General features: G+C 39.1%; 1 protein-coding gene across 2 annotated transcripts in view; it reads left to right on the forward strand.

Annotated features, from left to right (window-relative positions):
• The window catches only part of ARIH1 (ariadne RBR E3 ubiquitin protein ligase 1), a 111,960-nt gene that overhangs the window by 21,437 nt on the left and 70,076 nt on the right, over positions 1-20,447 (forward strand). Inside the window, exon 2 of one of the 2 annotated variants that reach the window (XM_054451544.2) lies at positions 479-546. The exons of the other annotated variant lie outside the window; for it this stretch is intronic. Within the exon in view, the coding sequence (XP_054307519.1) occupies positions 479-546 (68 nt within the window). The remainder of the gene's footprint in view (positions 1-478; positions 547-20,447) is intronic. 2 annotated transcript variants of the gene reach the window in all.

Raw genomic sequence — 20,447 nt, forward strand, 5'->3', positions numbered from 1 at the left:
TAGCAACCATTTTTATAAAGGCAGGAATGTAGAATGGCAAAATGCTGAAATACAAACATACTCTAAGCACACAGACCTTAGCGTCACAGTAGAAACTTCCTGCTTGCAATAATTGCCATTTTAATTTTGGTGCAGAAAGTTTTCTATGGATGTGATAGTTTATGTACCAAAGAGCAATCTCTATTTGAAGAAACTGTGTGGCCTGGTTACAAAAGTGCCTGCTGTATCTGTAACTGTCAGTGGTATTAAAAATACTGATTTATTTTGCCTGTTGTGATAATCAAGAATAGCTTATTTGGATATGTGCATGGGATGGCTGCAAATACCAAGTTCAGGTATTTTACTATAGAATATAGATAGATGTGTTTTCTTCTGGTTTTCCCCACCCCTTTATATACCTTGATTTTAATTTTTATCAAGTGTGTCTCTTTGGCCTTTGCCGCTGTGGCCCATTGATCTGTCCATCTGTCTGTTACAGTGCATATTGGGTACTTCCAGAAGTATGAATTCAGTGATGCAAAGGACAGGCGGGCTGCAGCAGCAAAGGTAGGACAGAATCATTCCAAAGACAAGTCATTAAAGGACCATTAAACACACATACTTACACACAGACATTGGCAACCAGTACCTCATTATTTAAGGGCACATCATTTATCCTATACATCTTTGTGGGAAAGCTTGTTTTGACATGACAAATGTGATGTACTTGTAAAGGGCACAATTTTATTATTATGTTTTAAACCAGAAGCCTACTTGGCACTTAGGCAACAAAGTAAATGGCATTTGCCACTGTCTTTAAGATGCCGAATGATAGAAGAGAGAATTAAATGGAGGATATTAATGGTATTAATTTTATTCATGGAGCTGGCTGATTTTCAGAAACTATGATAAAGGATCCTATTTTGTAAACTGGGAGGAGAAACAGAGAAGATAGATTGAGCTATGTGTGTATATTTATGTGTTAATGTTTATTTATATTCCTGACTCTGGAATATTTTGATGAAAATAATCTAAATCTTCCTGTTATTTCGCTGACTTCTATGAGGAAGATTAAGAAATTCTATTTAAATGTTTGTACCATTTACTTAAGTATTTGTATCAGTTTACTTGCTAAATGATAGCAGTTATAATAGCAATTTCTGGCTTAAAAAAAAAAACAGGGTTAGGATGGAAGGGCAATAGCATTTTTATACTGAATCCTAAAACATCAGTTATAGGCAAGTTTTAAGACTTAATCGTACGTTGCAAACACTTGAAGGCTTATAAGGTTAAGTGTTAGGTTGCATGTGTCATTCTAGTATTGGCTGAAAAGTGAGTGCTATAGAGATGGTGGAATGATGCAGATATTTGCATCATTTTCTATGCTGTTATGCTTCTAAAAAGAAGAGGCTATGTTTTCCCGAATAGGTTAGTAGAGTGCTTCTCAAGGCTTCCCAAATGAAAAATCAGACAAAAATATGTATTTGTTCTTCAGTGAAGATTGTTGGGTTTTCAAACCAGCAATCTTAGCTGTAAAACCTAAGATCTTACCACAGCCTAAATTCTGACTCAAATGCTGATGTTAGTTAATACTTTTATAAACTCCATATACTATATTGAGGAGATCTGGTTTCTTGAATGTGGAAGTGAAGCTTCATAATATACCATAGTAGGGATGTTTCGAATCAATAGTGTTAAAATGGTTTGGGTTTTTTTAAGATTTTTTTTCAGCTGTTCTTGGAAACCTTTTCAGTTATCTGTTTTTGATTCTACCAAAGGTATTTAGGTATTTAATGCTCCACTAAATAGATCACAAAAGGGGAGTCTTAAGGAGGTGAAGATGTGAACTTCTTGACTAGATGTAAATCACTGCTCAGAAAGATTTGACTTTTTTAAAATGGTGCATTCTTATGTCAATAGACTTTAATCTGCAACCACAATGTTTTTTTTAAAAAATAAAAATGAGGCACATTTGTGCTTTCTCATTTCTGTTCCAATTCTACCTTATTCTGCAAGTTGCTATTTTTTCCTTTAGCAGTATACTACAGATTTAAAAATTGTGTATTTTCTAATATAACCATATCAGTTTATCAGTTTTCCTGTTGTTGGACATTTAATTCACTCATATTTGTGTCTTCTTCCCTTCCCTTACAGAGTTTTTGTAAAGAAGGCTGAATGTTTTCAAAAGTTATGTTTACATTTACATGTGTGTGAACTACCATTTTATGTATACCCTTGCTGATAACTATTAAGAATCTTGGTCCGGCATGGTGTCTCACACCTGTAATCCCAGCACTTAGGGAGGCTGAGGCGGTGGATCACCCGAGGTCAGGAGTTCTAGACCAGCCTGACCAACATGGCGAAACCCCGTCTCTACTAAAAATACAAAATTAGCCGGGTGTGGTGGCGCATGCCTGTAATCCCAGCTACCTGGGAGGCTGAGGCAGGAGAATGGCTTGAACCCAGGAGGCGGAGGTTGCAGGGAGCCAAGATCGTGCCACTGCATTCCAGCCTGGGCAACAAGAGTGAAACTCTATCTCAAAAATAAAAAAAAAAAAAGAACTCTTCAAATTTTTATTAATCTGGTAAAGAAAATACTAGTTGTTTTAATTCACATTTTTCTGAATTGCCTTTTTATATCGTTTGCAACTTTTCATAAAAAAAATTTTTTTTTTTTTTTGAGACAAAGTCTCGCTCTGTCACCCAGGCTGGAGTGTAGTAGTGTGATCTTGGCTCACTGCGACCTCTGCCTCCCGGGTTCAAGCCATTCTCCCGCCTCATCCTCCTGAGTAGTTGGGAGGCGCACGCCACCACACTTGGCTAATTTTTGTATTTTTAGTAGAGATGGGGTTTCACCATGTTGGTCAGGCTGGCCTCGAACGTCTGATCTCAAATGACCCACCTGCCTTGGCCTCCCAAAGTGTTGGTGTGAGCCACTGAGCCCAGCCAGTAATGGTATTTAATGTATAATTATTGTAGCTCTTTCTCCAGTTTGTTATTTGTAAGAAAAAAAAGCAATACATGCATGTGGTAACAAATGTAAATGTTATATCTTATAATGATTACATTTATAGCTTTAATATGTCTCTTCCTTTTGACATTATCTCTTTCCTTTTTCTTCCTCCATCCTTGAGAACCCCACTTTATGCCAGTTATAGTTATATGTTATCAAAATACTTTTGTGATTATAACCAAATGTTATTAGTTTGCTTATAGCTTGATTTTTGAAATGACATCATTGAATGTTTGTTTTTATGGTTTATAAATATCAATGACATTCCAAGTAGTGTATTAAGATTACTGTTGCTTTTTGTTTTTAACAGCTCTAATTTCAAATGCTGTGAACCTTCCTAAGAACAGTACTCTGGTAGCAAGATGGTTTGGGTTTATTTATACTCCTTGGAGCCCTTCATTCTGCTCTTGTAATCAGGATGCCTTTCCTTCTAAGCCTCTTACGTATAGCTCTCAACCATGGACTTTGCATCATTCTTCTCCTGTGTTGGAGCCTCTGATTCTTAGATACATGTCTTTTTCTTGATTGAATCTCATTGTGCTGGACTGCATCCTTAATTTAACTCTCACAACACTTTTTTTCCCCGCAACACTTTTCTTAGGCTGTTACTTATTGTGGCTCTGATAATGTGCTTAATTTTCCTTCAAACTTGATTGCTAGATTGGCTAGGTTGGAAACTCTAGATTAGAATATTTATGCAAGACATTGCCTTCTGCATTCACTGTTGGTGATAAGACCGATAGTAGTCTGGTTGTCATTTCTCTTTTTATTTTTATTTTTTGAGATGGAATCTTGCTCTGCTGCCAGGCTGGAGTGCAGTGGCGTGATCTCGGCTCACTGCAACCTCCGCCTCCTGTGTTCAAGTGATTTCTCCTGCCTCAGCCTCCTGAGTAGCTGGGACTACAGGCGCACACCACCACGCCCAGCTAATTTTTGTATTTTTAATAGAGATGGGGTTTCACTGTGTTGGCTAGGACGATGTCGATCTCTTGACCTCGTGATCCGCCCGCCTCGGCCTCCCAAAGTGCTGGGATTACAGGTGTGAGCCACTTTATGACTTTTTTTTTTTTTTTTTTTAAAGTTGCAGTCTTTTCTCTGGCATTCTGAAGAGATGTGTAAGTGTGAATCTTCTGATCCATTGTGCTGGATCTTTAGTGGACCCTTTCAACTGGAAGACTTGTGTCCTTATAAAGCTTTGGGGAATTAACTTCTGTTACTGCTTTGCTAATTTCATTCCCTCTCTTCTTCTTTTGGAATTCCTATCAGTTGAATGTTAAAAACAATGGATATAACTTAAAATACTGATAAGTTATGGAAGAAAGATTGAGAGGTGCATGTAGCGTGCTAAATCCTCATCTTTCACATCAGGAAGGTGACAGATAATATCTAAAATAGAAAAATAATAACTCCTTGAGCATAAGCATATTATTTAGCATAAAAGTAAATACTAGAAGACACAGAAGAGTTTAAAATGGTTACCTCAGAGGATTAGAAATCAGTAGTGACTGAAGTATGGCAAAGAAGACTGTTAAATCTTGCAGTACCATTAACTTCTAAAACTACGTATGTATATTAAATAAAATAACTTAAAAGTGATTTAATGTAATCCTTAAGGTCTACATTTAATGATACCTTCATTCTTTAAAATATCGTCAGGAAGTTTACGTAGACGTGTTCTTAGACCAAATATTCACTATCAGCCTTCATGGGAGGAGGCACACACTATGTTTTCCTTTGTCATGATTCATAATTATTGAGCTGTGTATTTTGAGAATAATTGACAGAGAATGTACTGGAGATTTACATGGCCTGTTATTGCTTGGTTTTAAAACTTAAAGGATACAGGGGTATATTTTTGTCTAATTCAAGATCATTTGGATTTATGACTTTTATTAGCTTTAAAGAGGCCTACAATGGCTTTTTTCAAAAATAGAATTTTTCTTAGAAAACAGTTTTTAAGAGACAAATTTATTTAAATGCCCACTCTTTTAAAATAAAATTAGAAGTATGGTTTTCAAATAATCTTATGTTTGTTATTGAACAAAATTTTATTTACTGTATATACAAATATATAGTATGGATGAGTAAGAAGCAGTGAATTGCTAATCAGAATCCCACCACTTATCAGTAAGTGTTTTGAGTTGCATGGTTTGAGAAAGTACTGGTTCAAATGCTGTTAAAAATCAAATTTTTGTATGCTGTCTCTAGATGGTTTGTTGATGACCTAGTGGTTGTGTTAAAGAAGTGGAGTTACATTGAAGTCACGGAAATGTTTTACTTGTGTGTTTGGTGGAACATTTTTAGTATGTGCCACAGTAGATACGTGGAATGCTGATACTTAGGGCTTAACAGTTGGAACCCAGAAGTGAGAATGTGAACAAATAACTGAAAGGTTACAAAATAACTTTAATCATCTCACAATTCTAATCACCACAAAAATAATAAAGTAGCATGAGGTGGTCTATATTTATGGTTTACATTAGCCCCACTGTGCCAGGGCGGTTTGGAATTTAAGTTACCTGGTTCTTGGCTCTACCTTTAGTTTGTACCCTTTTTATCAATAGGGCTTTTTTGCCCCTATAAGGAATAGCCAGTTAAGAGACTGCAATCCAAGAAAATCTTGCCTGAATGGGGTTTCAGGTAACGATAAAATAAAAACTAGGGTGTTATATATATTAGAAGTGACTTGTCTCTTGATGCAAAGTCATAGACTGCTATTTTAAGTCTTGAGTTTTTTTTTTGATATAACATTGAGCGATACCTTACCTATTGTTTCTATTGTTCATGTAAATATACCCTTCCATTATCTCTCTCCCCTTTGGTTTGCCGTTGAATTTTTATGGGAGAAATCAAATGATTATACATAGTGATAACATTCTTCTACTTACAGAAACATTGTATTAAACACTGATTAAACTCTTGATGTTTTCTAGAGGTGAAATCTTTATGACATATTTGGGATGACATAGAAGGAAGTAATTTCCCTCATAAAATAAATGTGGAAAGAACAGCAAAGCCCAGATGTGTCATTGGCTAGGCACATTTATTAACAAGTTTGGATGCATCAGGATTACATATTTAAATCAAATGCATATCTCAGCAGAATTTCAAATTGTCATGTATTTATAGGATTACCAACAGTTAACTGAAACTTGTCATTGTTAAATTTTGCTTTGAATAATCTCCAAGAGTAATGAGTGGCTGGGCACTCACTCATGCTTGTAATCCCAGCACTTTGGGAGGCTAAGGCAGGCCGATTGCTTCAGCCCATGAGTTTCAGACCAGCCAGGGCAACATGGCGAAACCCTGTCTCTACAAAAAAATAAAAAAATTAGCCTGGCATCGTGGCACGTGCCTGTAGTCCCAGCTACTTGGGAAGCTGAGGTGAGAGGATTGCTTGAGCCTGGGAGGCAGAAGTTGCACTGAGCCAAGATCTCACCACTGTACTCCAGCCTGAGCGACAGAGCCAGACCCTGTCTTAAATAAAATAAAATAAAAAAAAAGAGTGATGAAGATATGACATTCCTGCCTGCTGAAGTAATCTGGGAAGCATCTTTAAGGGGAAGTTCTCTCAAGAATATTATCCTCAACATTTTTACCTTTTACCTTCCTTCTCCTGAGGTAGCTTAGAAGTAAATATTCAAAACTGGGAAGTTTGATGATTAGTGTTTAGTTGTAAATTCTTTTAAAATGCACATACTTTTAAGCCATCTAGAGATTGTGTGGATTGTCTCCCTCAGCCCCACTAAGTGCTTCTCTGTCCTAGGTAGTCTAGAAGGCCAAAAACTATTTCTCAGACTATTTTGCATTTAGGGTTCTAGATATAAAATAGTTGATGACAATTAGAATATATATGTGGGAGATTTGAAGGGAGTTTGTTTTCTTCGTTTTTGTGGTCTGGGTCATGAAGAAGTGAGATTTGCCAACAGTAGCAGAAATGCAGCATAGCATTATTCATTCTCCAGCATCCTGAGTTATCAAGAGACTTTTGTGGTTAAGGCAGCAGCTAGACTGTTTTATTGTGTACATTCCCTAGCTGGGTATTTAGAGGCAGTTGTGACACTGGCAACTTCCTGATTCAAGCTTTCCAATCCTTGGATCACAGTTATCTGCCATGTGTTCTTGGATTTAGTGGTCGCATTGGTAGCTTCTTATGATTTCAGTTCTGTAGTATTCTGGTAGTCACTCCTGGAGACATATTCCTATAGCCCCATTCCTCCATTCTTTCCCATAACTAAGCATCTAATTACTTTTTACCTCCCCTTTACTCAGAATATCTAGTGGTTTCTATTCCCTCCACCAAATACTGATTGATCAAAGTCAAGAACATCCTTTGGTGACAAAATGATACTCTTACATTTAGTAGATGGTACTGTATGTGATGCAGGATTTTTCTTGACCCCTTCTTTGGACTTGTGATGGGAGTGCCCTATTTACTCTGCTCGCAGCCCTCAGCCGCTTGCAGGAGGGAGCATGTGAGCAAGTGAATGTGGGATCTGGCTGGCTGCTTTGGGTGCTGGCAGGAGCAAGTTTCATGTGGGCTCTGTGATGGCATCCAGGTTGGGGTGCCTGCAACCCCTGAAGCCCTGGAGGGCATGTTGCAATGCTGTCTTAGCTCCACCGTCTGTGGACAGTGGTGTGTTATCAGCTCAGTAGGCTCCTTGCCTTGTTGTGTGGGGCAGCTGCCCTCCACTAGTGAGGGCAAAAGGCCAGTGTGACAGCCTTTATTTATTTATTTATTTTTAGATGGAGTTTCGCCCTTGTCGCCCAGGCTGGAGTGCAGTGGCATGATCTTGGCTCACTGCAACCTCTGCCTCCTGGGTTCAAGCGATTCTCCTGCCTCAGTCTCTCGAATAGCTGAGATTACAGGTACCCGCCACCATACCCCACTAATTTTCGTATTTTTAGTAGAGATGGCGTTTTGCCGTGTTGGCCAGGCTGGACTCAAACTTCTGACCTCAGGTTAATCTGCCCGCCTCGGCCTCCCAGAGTGCTGGGATTACAGTGTGAGCCACCGTGCCCAGCCAGACAGCCTTTTTTGGGTACCTGCACTTGGTGGGTCCCAAGTTCTTGTCCGGTGTCCAAAAAAAATGAGGTCCTGCCAGACGCTTGAAGGATGGTGGAGGCGGATAATTTTCTTTAGTGATAAAAATGGCTCTTAGCAGAGAAGGGAGCTAGAGAGGGGAGAGGATGGGCAGGTAGTCTTTCCTGAAGTCAAGCTGTCCCTCTGAAGTCCAGGGACCTCTCTCCAGTCAAGCCGCTTCTCTCGTTCGTCTTTATCTGCACAGGATGAGGGGTGGGTTGGCCATCAGTAGTTTTGGAAAAAGCAACATTCGATTGGTAAAAAGACATTATTCGGAAAGAACCAATTGGGAGAGAGTCGGCAGACAGAAGTTCTCACTTTGGGCCACAGGTTTCAGGCTTTTTGGTTCGAAGTTGGGGTTTCACTGGGAACCCACCCCTGTCTGCCTAGAATGTCTCTGCATCCTGCCTCTATCATTGAACTTCAGATATATAAAGAAGTTATTCTATGATATGTCATTGACTAAGCATTAATTATATTGACCCTTTTAGTGACTCTAAATAAAAAGCTCTCAACAAACCTATAGCTTTAAAGGGAAGAAAAACTATACCTGAATTACACATGATAATTTCTTAGAAGGCATTAAGTATTTAATCATATCTGAGGAGAATTTGGAAATGAAACCATTTACAGTTGCAATTTAACCAACTCTCGAGAGCATTACTTCCTGTAGCTTATATCAGTGCTCCTCAAACTTTAACATGCATACAGATCACCTTAGGAACACTTGAGGGTCTGTTTGAAGTGAAGATTCAGTAGATGGCGGTTGGGACCTAGGATTCTACATTTCTCACAAACTCAGGTGATTGTAATTTTGTGTAAAATTGTAATTTTGTTACTTTAAGTAGCAAAGCCTATAGTATTTACAGTTATCATAAATAAAGGTAATATTTTAAATTTCTATTTATTTGAACTTTCTTTTTGAATATTACTATATCATATAAATTTACTTTTTTAACACAAAAATGGAATATTGTGCACTACTCAGTAGCTTGTTTTTTTTCCGCTCGGTGGTATATCATGAATAACCTTCCATAGCAGTGCATACAGCTCAGTTTAATTTTTTTAATGGCTGCATAATATTTCAAGTATGAATATAGCATAATTTATAGGCAGTCTCCTCTTGAAAAAATGTATAAATGGGAAAATGCTTTCCCAAATAATGTGAATGTGAAAATTCTTATACTTCTATACTTGGTATTTCTGTTGAGTAGGTTCCTATAATGGGTATTTCTAGGTCCTAGTTCATGTGCATTTTAAATTTTGATCACTTGTGCCACACTACCCTCAGAAAAGGTTTGACCAAAGTTGCCATCTCATCAACAAATTGTGACCTATTTCTCTTACCTTTGTCACTGGATAGTGTCTTTCTTTTTCCCCCCGAGACGGGGTCTTGCTTTGTTGCCCAGAGCTGGAGTGCAGTGGCGCGATTTTGGTTCACGGCACCCTTTGCCTCCCGAGTTCAAGCAGTTCTCCTTCTTCAGCCTCCCGAGGAGCTGGGATTATAGGCTTGCGCTGCCATAGCGGGTAATGTTTTGTGTTTTTAGTAGAGATGGGGTTTCACCATGTTGGCCAGGCTGGTCTTGAACTCCTGACCTCATGAGCCGCCCTCCTTGGCCTTCCCAAGTACTGGGATTACAGGTGTGAGCCACCGTGCCCGGCCAATAGTATCAGCTTTTAAGAACTTAGTCATTGTGGGCCAGGCGCGGTGGCTCAGGCCTGTAATCCCAGCACTTTGGGAGGCCGAGGCGGGCGGATCATGAGGTCAGGAGATCGAGACCATCCTGGCTAACACGGTGAAACCCTTTCTCTACTAAAAAATACAAAAATATTAGCCAGGCGTGGTGGTGGGCGCCTGTAATCCCAGCTACTCAGAAGGCTGAGGCAGGGGAATGGCGTGAACCTGGGAGGCTTGCAGTGAGGCGAGATTGCGCCACTGCACTCCAGCCTGGGTGACAGAGCAAGACTCCGTCTCCAAAAAAAAAAAAAAAACAACTTAACTTAGTCATTGTGGAAGATTTAAAGCATTCATTGTATTAAGTCGATTGGATATTTCCGTGTGTTTTTCAGCCAATTGTAATATGCGAATTGATAAACTGTCCATTTTTGTTGGATTATTTTCTTTTATGCGTGGGTATGCTTGCTTATTTTTGTTGTAGAGTTTATAAATATTCCTTAGAATACAGATGTTTTTATACTTTGTGACTTTTGAGTTTCTAATATTGTTTAAAAAGTATTAAAAAATACTCTTTAAATTTTAGACCCATAAGCAGCTCATTTGAGGAGCTTGTAGATTTTATGCAAACATGAGCCCATGCTTCTGTAGGAAAATCTTAAAACTGAGTTTTAAGGTGGTGCCTCTAACCTATTTAATTCTCTTTCAGATCAAATTCTGAAATAATAAAAAGGTGGGTTTTAGAGGTTTTCTGTGTATGTAAACTGGAATAAAAAAGTGGTTTTTTTTGTTGTTGTTTTTTGTTTTTTTATTTAGCTTTATCCTAAAATAAGACAGTTGTCTCTTGAGATTTTTGAAAAAGTAGTTGCCTCCCACTCTGCTAAATATAGGAATGTCATTCAGCAATTTGGTTGTGATTCTTTATTTTTATGTATGTATGTATGTATGTATTTATTTTTTGAAACGCAGTCTTGCCCTGTCTCCCAGGGTGGAATGCAGTGGCATGCTCTCAGCTCACCGCAACCTCTGCCTCCTGGGTTCAAGTGTTTCTCTTGCCTCAGCCTCCCAAGTAGCTGGGACTACAGGCGCACACCACCATGCCCGGCTAATATTTGTATATTTTTAGTAGAGATGGGGTTTCACCATGTTAGCCAGGCTGGTCTCGAACTCTGACCTAAAGTGATCCACCTGCCTTGGCCTCCCAAAGTGCTGGGATTACAGGAGCCACCATGCCTGGCTTTGATTGTGATTCTACCTGGAGAGTTTGTCACACTCTTGAATATGGGCCTGTCTGCACACATGTGTGCATCCAGATTATGGTTCTCCACTGTGACTGCTTATTGGAATCTCTTGGGAGTTTTTGAAAATGGTAATGCCCAGGTGTCCCCCTCAGCCCTCTTCCTCACTCCCCCCATATTCTGATATATTTGGCCTGGGATGTGTGGCTTGTTTAAAAGCTTCCTAGATGGCTGTGCACAGTGGCTCATTCCTATAATCCGAATGTTTTGGGAGGCTGAAGCTGGAGGATTGCATGAGCCCAGGAATTTGAGACCAGCCTGGGCAACATAGCAAGATCCTGTCTTTAAATAAAAATAAATAAATAAGTAACAGTCAATTAAGAGCTTCTTATGTGCTACTAAAATTGATTCTTATATGCTACTAAAATTGAGAACCACTTGATGAAAGGATAGGGGATGATGGTGCAATTGATGTTAAAGCTTCAGCTAGGACAGTTGACATAATCGGACTTACTAATCAGCTTTTTCAGAATGCAAAACTTTAAAGTAAATACAGCTGCTCTGAGCCTGGAATGTTATTTTCTTTAGATTACTAAAATACTATACTGCCACGTTCATGGGAGTTCTACAGATGTACTTTTTCAGAGCCTCTGTAGTGGGAAATTGTTTAGAGCAGTAGTTCCCAGTTCTGGCTGCATGTTAGGATCATCTGGGGACCTTCAGATAAAAATGTTGGATGAAAATATATATACTCATATTCTACCCTTGACAGTTGAATCAGAATTGCTGGGGGCATAGCCCAATTAATGGTATTTTTGAAGTTCCTCAGGAGATTCTTATATGTAGCCAGAATGGACAGGGGTAGGTGGTACTGATTTAGAGTTATAACTAGACAAGATGTAAGGTTTTAGGGTGTTCTGTTGTCCTAAAAGTTAAATGTACTGCTGTTAGTATTAGTACTAGTTTTCTGATTATAGTGATTTTACTCAAACTGTTTTTGTTTGGTTTGTTTATATCCTTTAAAAAGAATGAAGAGCTCTTTATTTTAGCCAAGAGCTTGAATTGGCTTTTCACTGAACTATCAGTTTTGGTGGCACACCGAAGTGAATTTCTCTCCTTTGACAAGTCCTTGTAGGGAGTGGTGCTATAATCATAAATTAAAAAATAATTTCTCCATATATTCAAATCCTACTAGCCTATTTTATCTTGGATCAAGACACTTAACCTCTGTAACCTCATCTGTAAAATGTAAATCATATCTAACTTGCATAAAATATTGATGTGAGGATTAAATGAAATAATGTATATAAAGCATCTAGCATGGTGCCTGGCACTAAATAATTTCAAATCTGTGTTCTCCTTTTCAGCATTCCCTTCTTACTCTCATTGTTCTTTCTTTCTTTTTTTTTTTGAGATGGAGTCTCTCTCTATCACCCAGACTGGAGTGTAGTGGTGCAGTCTCGGCTCACTGCAGCCTCCACGTCCCGAGTTCAAGCAATTCTCCTGTCTCAGACTCCCGAGTAGCTGGGACTACAGGCATACGCCACCATGCCTGGCTAATTTTTGTATTTTTAGTAGAGACGAGGTTTCACCATATTGGTCAGGCTGGTCTCAAACTCCTGACTTTAGGTGATCCACCCGCCTCAGCTTCCCAAAGTGCTGGGATTACAGGCGTGAGCCACTGTGCCTGGCCCTTTTTTTTTTGAGACTGAGTCTTGCTCTGTTGCCCCGGCTGGGTGCAGTGGCCTGATCTCAGCTCACTGCAACCTCTGCTTCCTGGGTTCAGGTGATTCTTATGCCTCAGCCTCCCGAGTAGCTGGGACTACAGGTGTGCATCACCACTCCCAGCTAATGTTTGTATTTTTAGTAGAGACAAGGTTTCGTCATGTTGGTCAGCCTGGCCTTGGAGTCCTGATCTCAAGTGATCACCTGCCTCGGTCTCCCAAAGTGGTGGGATTACAGGTGTGAGCCACCACGCCTGGCCCACATTGTTCTTTTTAAAAGAACTTCACTACAGGTCCTCCAGTGCAGGCTAGATTACGTTTATAGTTGAATACTTTATGTTTTAAGTTTCATACAATAAAATTTACACTGGAGCATACAGTTCTCTGAGTTTTGATAAATGCCTAGAGTTGTGTAAACCACCACCATAGTTAATTTACAGAACAGTTTTCCCTCACCATCACCCCTCAAATTTCTTTCTACCCCATTGTTTAGTCATACCCTTCCCCACCTTTAATATTTGGCAGCTCTGGATTTGTACCCTATCCTTACTTATTTATTTCTATTTATTTTCACTCATTCAAGACAGGGTCTTACTCTTTCGCCCAGGCTGGAATGCAGTGATGCGATCATAGGTCACTATAGCCTTGTGCTCCTGGGCTCAAGGGATCCTACTCATCTCAGTCTCTAGAGTAGCTGGGACTACAGGCGTGTGTGTCATCACGCCTGGCTAATTTTTAAAAAATTTTTAGTAGAGGTCTTGCTTTGTTGCCCAGGCTAGTCTGAAACTCTTGGGCTCAAGCAGTCCTCCCGCCTTGGCCCCCCAAAGTGTTGGGATTACAGGTGTGACACCAATCCCCCACTCCAGCTCCACCTTTTTTTTTTTTTTCCAACGAGTGATGGGGCCTCACTATGTTGTCCAGGCTAGAGTGGTATTCACAGATGGGATCCTAGCACACTACATCTTTGAACTCCTTAGCTCAAGTGATCCTCCTGCCTCAGCCTCCTGAGTACCTGGGACTATAGGGATCTCCCACCTCTTCTGGCCTGAGCCCTGTAATTTTGCCTTTTCCACTGTGTCATATAAATAGAATTGTAAATCAGTTTTTAAAATGGGCTTTTACTTTCTTGTTAGGTTTTTAGATTTTTAAAAAATTATTCTAGATACAGATTCTTCATCAGAAATGTAATTTTGCAGATATCTTCTCCTAGTCTGTGGTATATCTTGTATTTTCTTAACAATATCCTTTACTTTTGATGGATTTCAGTGTATCCGTTTTCTCTAATGGATTGTGCTTTTGATGTATGTACGAACTATTTGTGTAACTCAAGGTCACAAACATTTTCTCCTCTAAGTTTTATAGTCTGATTTACATTTGGATCTGATCCATTATTAATTTTTTATTAAATATGAGCTAAGGTACATTTTAAAAATATGTACATCTTAATTATTCCAGTACTACCCAGCACTTTGGGAGGCCGAGGCGGGTGGATCACGAGGTCAGGAGATCGAGACCATCCTGGCTAACATGGTGAAAGCCCATCTCTACTAAAAAAATTAGCCGGGCTTGGTGGTGGGTGCCTGTAGTCCCAGCTACTAGGGAGGCTGAGGCAGCAGAATGACATGAACCCGGGAGGAGGAGCTTGCAGTGAGCTGAGATCGCGCCACTGCACTCCAGCCTGGGCAACAGAGCGAGACTCTGACTCAAAAACAAAAAACAAACAAACAAAAAAAGACTTTTTCCCCATTGAATTGTTTTATCACTTTTGTAAAAGATCACTTTTGCTGTATTTATGTGGGTCTATTTCTGGTCTCCATTCCATTTTTTTGATCTGTATATCTTTTTGCCAGTACTGTAACTTCATAGTTATGTTTTGAAATCAGGTGTTCTGTTTTAAAATTTTTCAAAATTTGGCCACTCTAGTTTCCTTGGTATTCCATGTAAAATTTAGAATCACTTTGATGTTTATCCAAAAAATATTTGGAGTTTGATTGGCATTGAGTGGAATCTATAGGTCAGTTTGGGAAGAATTAACATTTTAACTATGTTGTTTTTGAATCCATGAAGATGGCATCTCTCTCCATTATTTAGGTCTTATTAAAATTTCTTTCATCAGTATTTTGCAGTTTTCCGTGTACATGTTCTTCACATATTAAATTTATACGTATGTATTTTATGTTTTGGTGCTATTGTGACACTTTAAATTTTTTTGATCTTCAGTTATTCATTGCTAGTATGTAAAAATATAGCTGATCTTTTCTTTTTTTCTTTTTTTTTTGAGATGGAGTTTTGCTCTTGTTGCCCAGGCTGGAGTGTAGTGGCGCCATCTTGGCTCACTGTAACCTCTGCCTCCCGGGTTCAAGTGATTGTCCTGCCTCAGTCTCCTGAGTAGCTGGGATTCAGGCGTCCGCCACCATGCCCTGCTAATTTTTTGTATTTTTAGTAGAAATGGGGTTTCATCATGTTGGCTAGGCTGGTCTTGAACTCCTCACCTCAGGTGATCCCCACACCTCGGCCTCTCAAAGTGCTAGGATTACAGGCATGAACCACCGTGCCTGGCCCAGCTGATCTTTTTATATTGGCCTTGGACTTCTCTAAACTCATTTCTTCTAGGAATTTTTTGTAGATTAATGGGATTTTCTGCATAGCCACATACATAGTCATCTGATTAGAAACAACTTTTTTCCTTTCTAATTTCTTTTTATTTCTTTTTCTTGCCATATTGTATTTGTAAGACTCCAGTACAGAGTTGACTAAGAGTGACTAGGCACCTGGCCTAGAAGTGCCTCTTCTAGGCACTTCTTTTTTGTTTCCTAGTTTGCTGAGAGATTTTTATAATAGTGGATGTTGAATTTTGTCAAATGCTTTATTTATATCCTATCCTATGACTTTTTTTCATTAGGCTTTTAGTGTGGTAATTAAATTGAATTTTGAATGTTTAAAACTATCCCTGAAATCCTGGGACGAACCCCACTTGATTGTGGTGTAATTATCCTTTTTATATATTGCTAGATTGTATTTCCTAATATTTTGTTGAGGATTTTTGCATCTTTGTTCATATAGTAATTTTCTTGAAATGTCTTTGTCGGATTTTGATATCAGTGTGATCTTATGGAAACTGGGAAGTGGTCCCTCCTCTTCTAGTTTTTGGAAGAGTTGTGTAGAATTTTTTTTTTTCTTTCTTGAATGATTAGTAGAATTTTCCAGTGATACCGTTTTTGGTCCATGAGTTTTCTTTGTGGAAGAGAGTTAATTACGTACTCAATTTGCTTAATAGATATAGGAGTATTCGTGTTGTTTCTTCTTTAGTGAGGTTTAGTAATTTGTGTCTTTAAGAAGTTGGCCTGTTTTATTGAGTTGATGAATTTAATGGGCAAAGAGTTTGTAGTATTTGCTTATCATCCTAGGTAGAGTTTTATTAGTTTCATTGATCTTTAGCACTAGCTTTTGGTTTTGTTTCTCGTTGTTTTTTTTTTCCTTTTTAATTTCATTGACTTCTGCTGTTTATTATTCCCTTTCTTCTGCTTGCTTTGGGTTTTTCTTTTTCTTTTTTTTCCTGAACTGTTTGAGATCTTTCTGATTTTCTTATATAAGCATTTAATGTGATAAATTTTCCTGTAAACACTGTTATGTCCCACAACTTTGATATGTTGTATTTTCATTTTTGTGTAGTTCAAGATATTTTCTAATTTTCTTTGAGATTTCCTCTTTCAAGCTTGGATTTAGCAAAAGATGGTTTAATTTGGAAGTAGGCTGTCTACATATTCAGTGGATTACTGAGAGAGGAGTGTTGAAATCTCTTAAGTATAATTGTGGAATCATCTATTTGATTCCTGTCAGTTTTTTCTTTATTTTGAAGTTACTACTGCTAATTTTTCTTGTCCTGGAGTTTGCTTTGTCTGATAGAAATATGGCCACTGTAGCCTTCATGTGATTAGTGTTTGCATGATATATCTTTTCTCATCTTTTTACTTTTAATCTGTATATATCAATCATTACATTGAAAACTGAGCTGTTATGGACAGCATAGAGTTTTGCCCTTTTTAAAAAAAAATCTGAGTGGTTGCCCTGCCTTTTAAATGGTTTGTTTTGAACATTTACACTTGATGTAATTATTTACGTGGTTAGATTTAGGCCTTTTAAAATTACTTTTCTCTTTGTTCCTCCTTTTTCTGCCTTTTGGATTACTTGAAATTTTTAAAATATTCTACTTGATGTATTTATTGGCTTTTTAAAAGCTTTTCTCTTGGTCTTACTATTTTAGTGGTTGCTCTAGGGAGTATAATCTAATTCTTGACATTCTAGTTAGGGTAAATATTTTGCCTCCTCAAAGTAAAACATAGATTTTTTTCCTAGCCTCTTTATATTACAGTTGTCGTATGTGTTATGTCTAGAAACATTTAACTCTTCCTACCAAGCATGATGTTAGTTTTTTATTTCAACAGTTTTATAAGTTTTCAAGAATTTAAGTGGAGAAAAATAGTGTATAATATTTACCCAGGTATCTACCATTTCCGTCGCTTTTGCTTCTTTCTTGTAGTTCCAAGTTTACGCCCATATCGTTTCCCTTCCACCCAAAGAATTTCTTACAGCTTTTCTTTTAGAGCAGGTTTCAATCTCGCTCTCTCTCTCCCTCCCTCCTTCTCCCCTCCCTCCCCCCTCCCTCCCTCTCCGTCCCCCCTCCCTCCCTCTCCTCCCTCTCTCTCCCTCCCTCTCCTCCCTCCCTCTCCCTCCCTCTCTCTCCCTCCCTCTCCTCCCTCTCTCTCCTTCCCTCCCTCTCCTCCCTCTCTCTCCTTCCCTCCCTCTCCTCCCTCTCTCTCTGTCCGCCTCTCCCTCTACCCCCTACCCTGCCCCCGCCAAAGACAGAGTCTTGTCTCAGGCTGGAAGGCTGGAGTGCGGTGGTGTGATCACAGCTCATTGCAGCCTCAGCCTCCTCAGCTACTGGGACTAATACGCCACCACGCCCAGCTAATTTTTTGTAGTTTTTGTAGAGACGGGGTCTCACCATGTTGCTCAGACTGGTCTCGAACTCCTGGGCTCGAGTGATCCTCCTGCCTTAGCCTCCCAAAGCACTGAAATTAGAGGCATGAGCCACTGCACCTAGCCTGTTTTCTGCTTTTTTGTCTGATAATGTGTTTGTCTTCATTTCTAAACTATACTTTTAGTGAATACAGAATTCTAGCTTGGTACCTTTTGATACCCTATAGGGCCCTGAGAGATTGTTTATTTTTAAAACATATTTCTTCTCTCTTTTGTTAAGATTGGATAGTTTCTGTTGCCATATCTTCAGGTTCACTGACTCTTCTGTCATCTTCTTTCTGATAGTGAGCCGGTCCAGTGAGTGAGTTCTAAAATTTTCATTTTTTAAAAAAATAGTAAACTCTTTCTTTTTTGAGAATTTCAGACTGAGCTCTGTAATCCCAGCACTTTGGGAGGCCAAGGTGGGAGGATCATTTGAGCCTAGGAGTTCGAGACCAGCGTGGGCAGTATAACAAAACCCTGTCGCTACTAAAAATACAAAATATTAGCTGGACACGGTGGTGCATGCCTGTAGTTGAGCTACTCAGGAGGCTGAGGTGGGAGAATCACCTGAACCAAGAGGTTGAGGCTGCAGCAAGCTGAGATTGCACCACTGCACTCCATCCTGGACAACAAAGCAAGACCTTGTCTTAAGAATTATGGCCAGGCGCAGTGGCTCATGCCTGTAATCCCAGCACTTTGGGAGGCCAAGGTGGGTGCATCATGTGAGGTCAGGAGTTCGAGACCAGTAGAGGGGGTTTCCCCCTCTCTACTAAAAATAAAGAAAATTAGCTGAGTGTGGTGGCATGCCCCTGTAATCCCTCAGGAGGCTGAGGCAGGAGAATTGCTTGAACCCAGGAGGCGGAGGGTGCAGTGAGCCTAGATCACGCCACTGCACTCCAGCCTGAGTGACAGAACAAGACTCCATCAAAAAAACAACAAAAAAGATAATTTCATATTTCATTTGTTTTAAGGTGTTCTTTTTTTACCTAATGGATCATGGTTGTAATAACTGCTGGCCTGTAATCCCAGCACTTTGGGAGGCCGAGGTGGGCAGATCACCTGAGGTCGGGAGTTCGAGACCTGCCTGACCAACATGGAGAAACCCTGTCTCTACTAAAAATACAAAAAGTTAGACGGGCATGGTGGCACATGCCTGTAATCCCAGCTACTTGGGAGGCTGAGGCAGGAGAATTGCTTGAACCCGGGAGGTGGAGGTTGTGGGAGCCGAGTTCGTGCCATTGCACTCCAGCCTGGTCAGCAAGAGTGGAACTCCATCTTGAAAAATAAAAAATATAAATAAAAAAAATAAAATAACTGCTTTAAAAGTCTTTGATAATTGTAATATCTGGGTCATCTAGAAGTCAGCATCTGTTGTATCTTCTGCTTTAAGAATTGGTCAGTTTTTTGTTTTTGTATTTGCTGTGTTTGGTAGTTTAGATTCTATCGTGGACATTTTGAATATTGTATTGTGAGATTCTGAGTCCTGTTGAAATGCTGTAGAGAAAGTTTAAGATTTGTTTTAGTAGACAAATCGACCTAGTTAGTTTATACCTGCAAATTCTTTCTCATCTTACATAGGCAGTGGTTCCATTATCTCTTCAGTTTTTTTGCATTTGCCCCTCCCATTCCCACTTTGGTTGATCTAGCACTTGAGCAGTGATTTATATCCTAATTTTATTGTGAAAGCCTCCCTTATACTTCTTTGGATCTGTTCCGCATATATATAGATAGATTGCACCTGGGCCCACAGACTTAGGTATCTACTTTTCTGTGTCTTAATCATCAGTGATTTCACCTATATTCTTCAGCTCCCAGGGGCCTTCTTTATTCCCCTAGCCAGAAGCATGGAATTATAGTTTGAGTCTCCTACCTGTCATGCCTCACATGGTAGAGTGAGCACATTTAGGGAGCCCTTGCCCTAACCATATTAAATAAAAATATGGTGGTGGAAACTAGGAATCTGTTTTAACAAATCTTACCATAGTTACTTTTGATAAACCAATAACAGATTTGGGAACTTGTGGCTAGAAGCAATATTTGGCACTAGCAACATCAAGTTATACTCCCTCCCCTCTGTTTTTTCCCTTTTTGCAAGTTGAGGCTCTTAACAATTCCTGAAATATTTTGCCCCAAGCACCCTATCCAGTGGTAGAAAATATAGTGTACTGGATGCCACAAAGTTATAGTCATGCAATTTTAGTTAATAACAGGAGACTTAAGTCTCTTGATTGATGGAGAGACTTAAGATTTAGCTTATTTTACATATAGCTAAATCTAAATTAGTGACTTTATTTCAGTTGTAGGCAAATCCTCTTGTTAAAACTTGTTTTTAATCTCTGAGTTCTTTTAAAAAAAGTTTTAAATCACATTTCTAAGAGCTGGAGATGACAGTGTCTCTGTATTCTCTACAAATAAACGTGTAACTTAGGATCAGTTAAAATATTTCTTTTCACATCTTAACTCTTATAGATGGGTGGTGTCTATCAGCAGTGCTCTGTTAAAGACAGATTCTTAGGGGAGTGTGGGTCCAAAGAAGTAAGGAGTACCTAGATTAGCAAGATGTACTAAGGTGAGTGAGTGTCTATATCTTTGGCTTTTGGAGGAGTATGCATGTGTGTAAATTTTTCTGTAACAAATAGTACTGTCGAAAACAATTGACATTTCTTTCATGACACTATTTTTATACAAGATTACTTTAAATCTGTAGCTAACT

This window comes from Pongo pygmaeus, chromosome 16 (assembly GCF_028885625.2).
Source record: "Pongo pygmaeus isolate AG05252 chromosome 16, NHGRI_mPonPyg2-v2.0_pri, whole genome shotgun sequence".
NCBI lineage: Eukaryota > Metazoa > Chordata > Mammalia > Primates > Hominidae > Pongo > Pongo pygmaeus.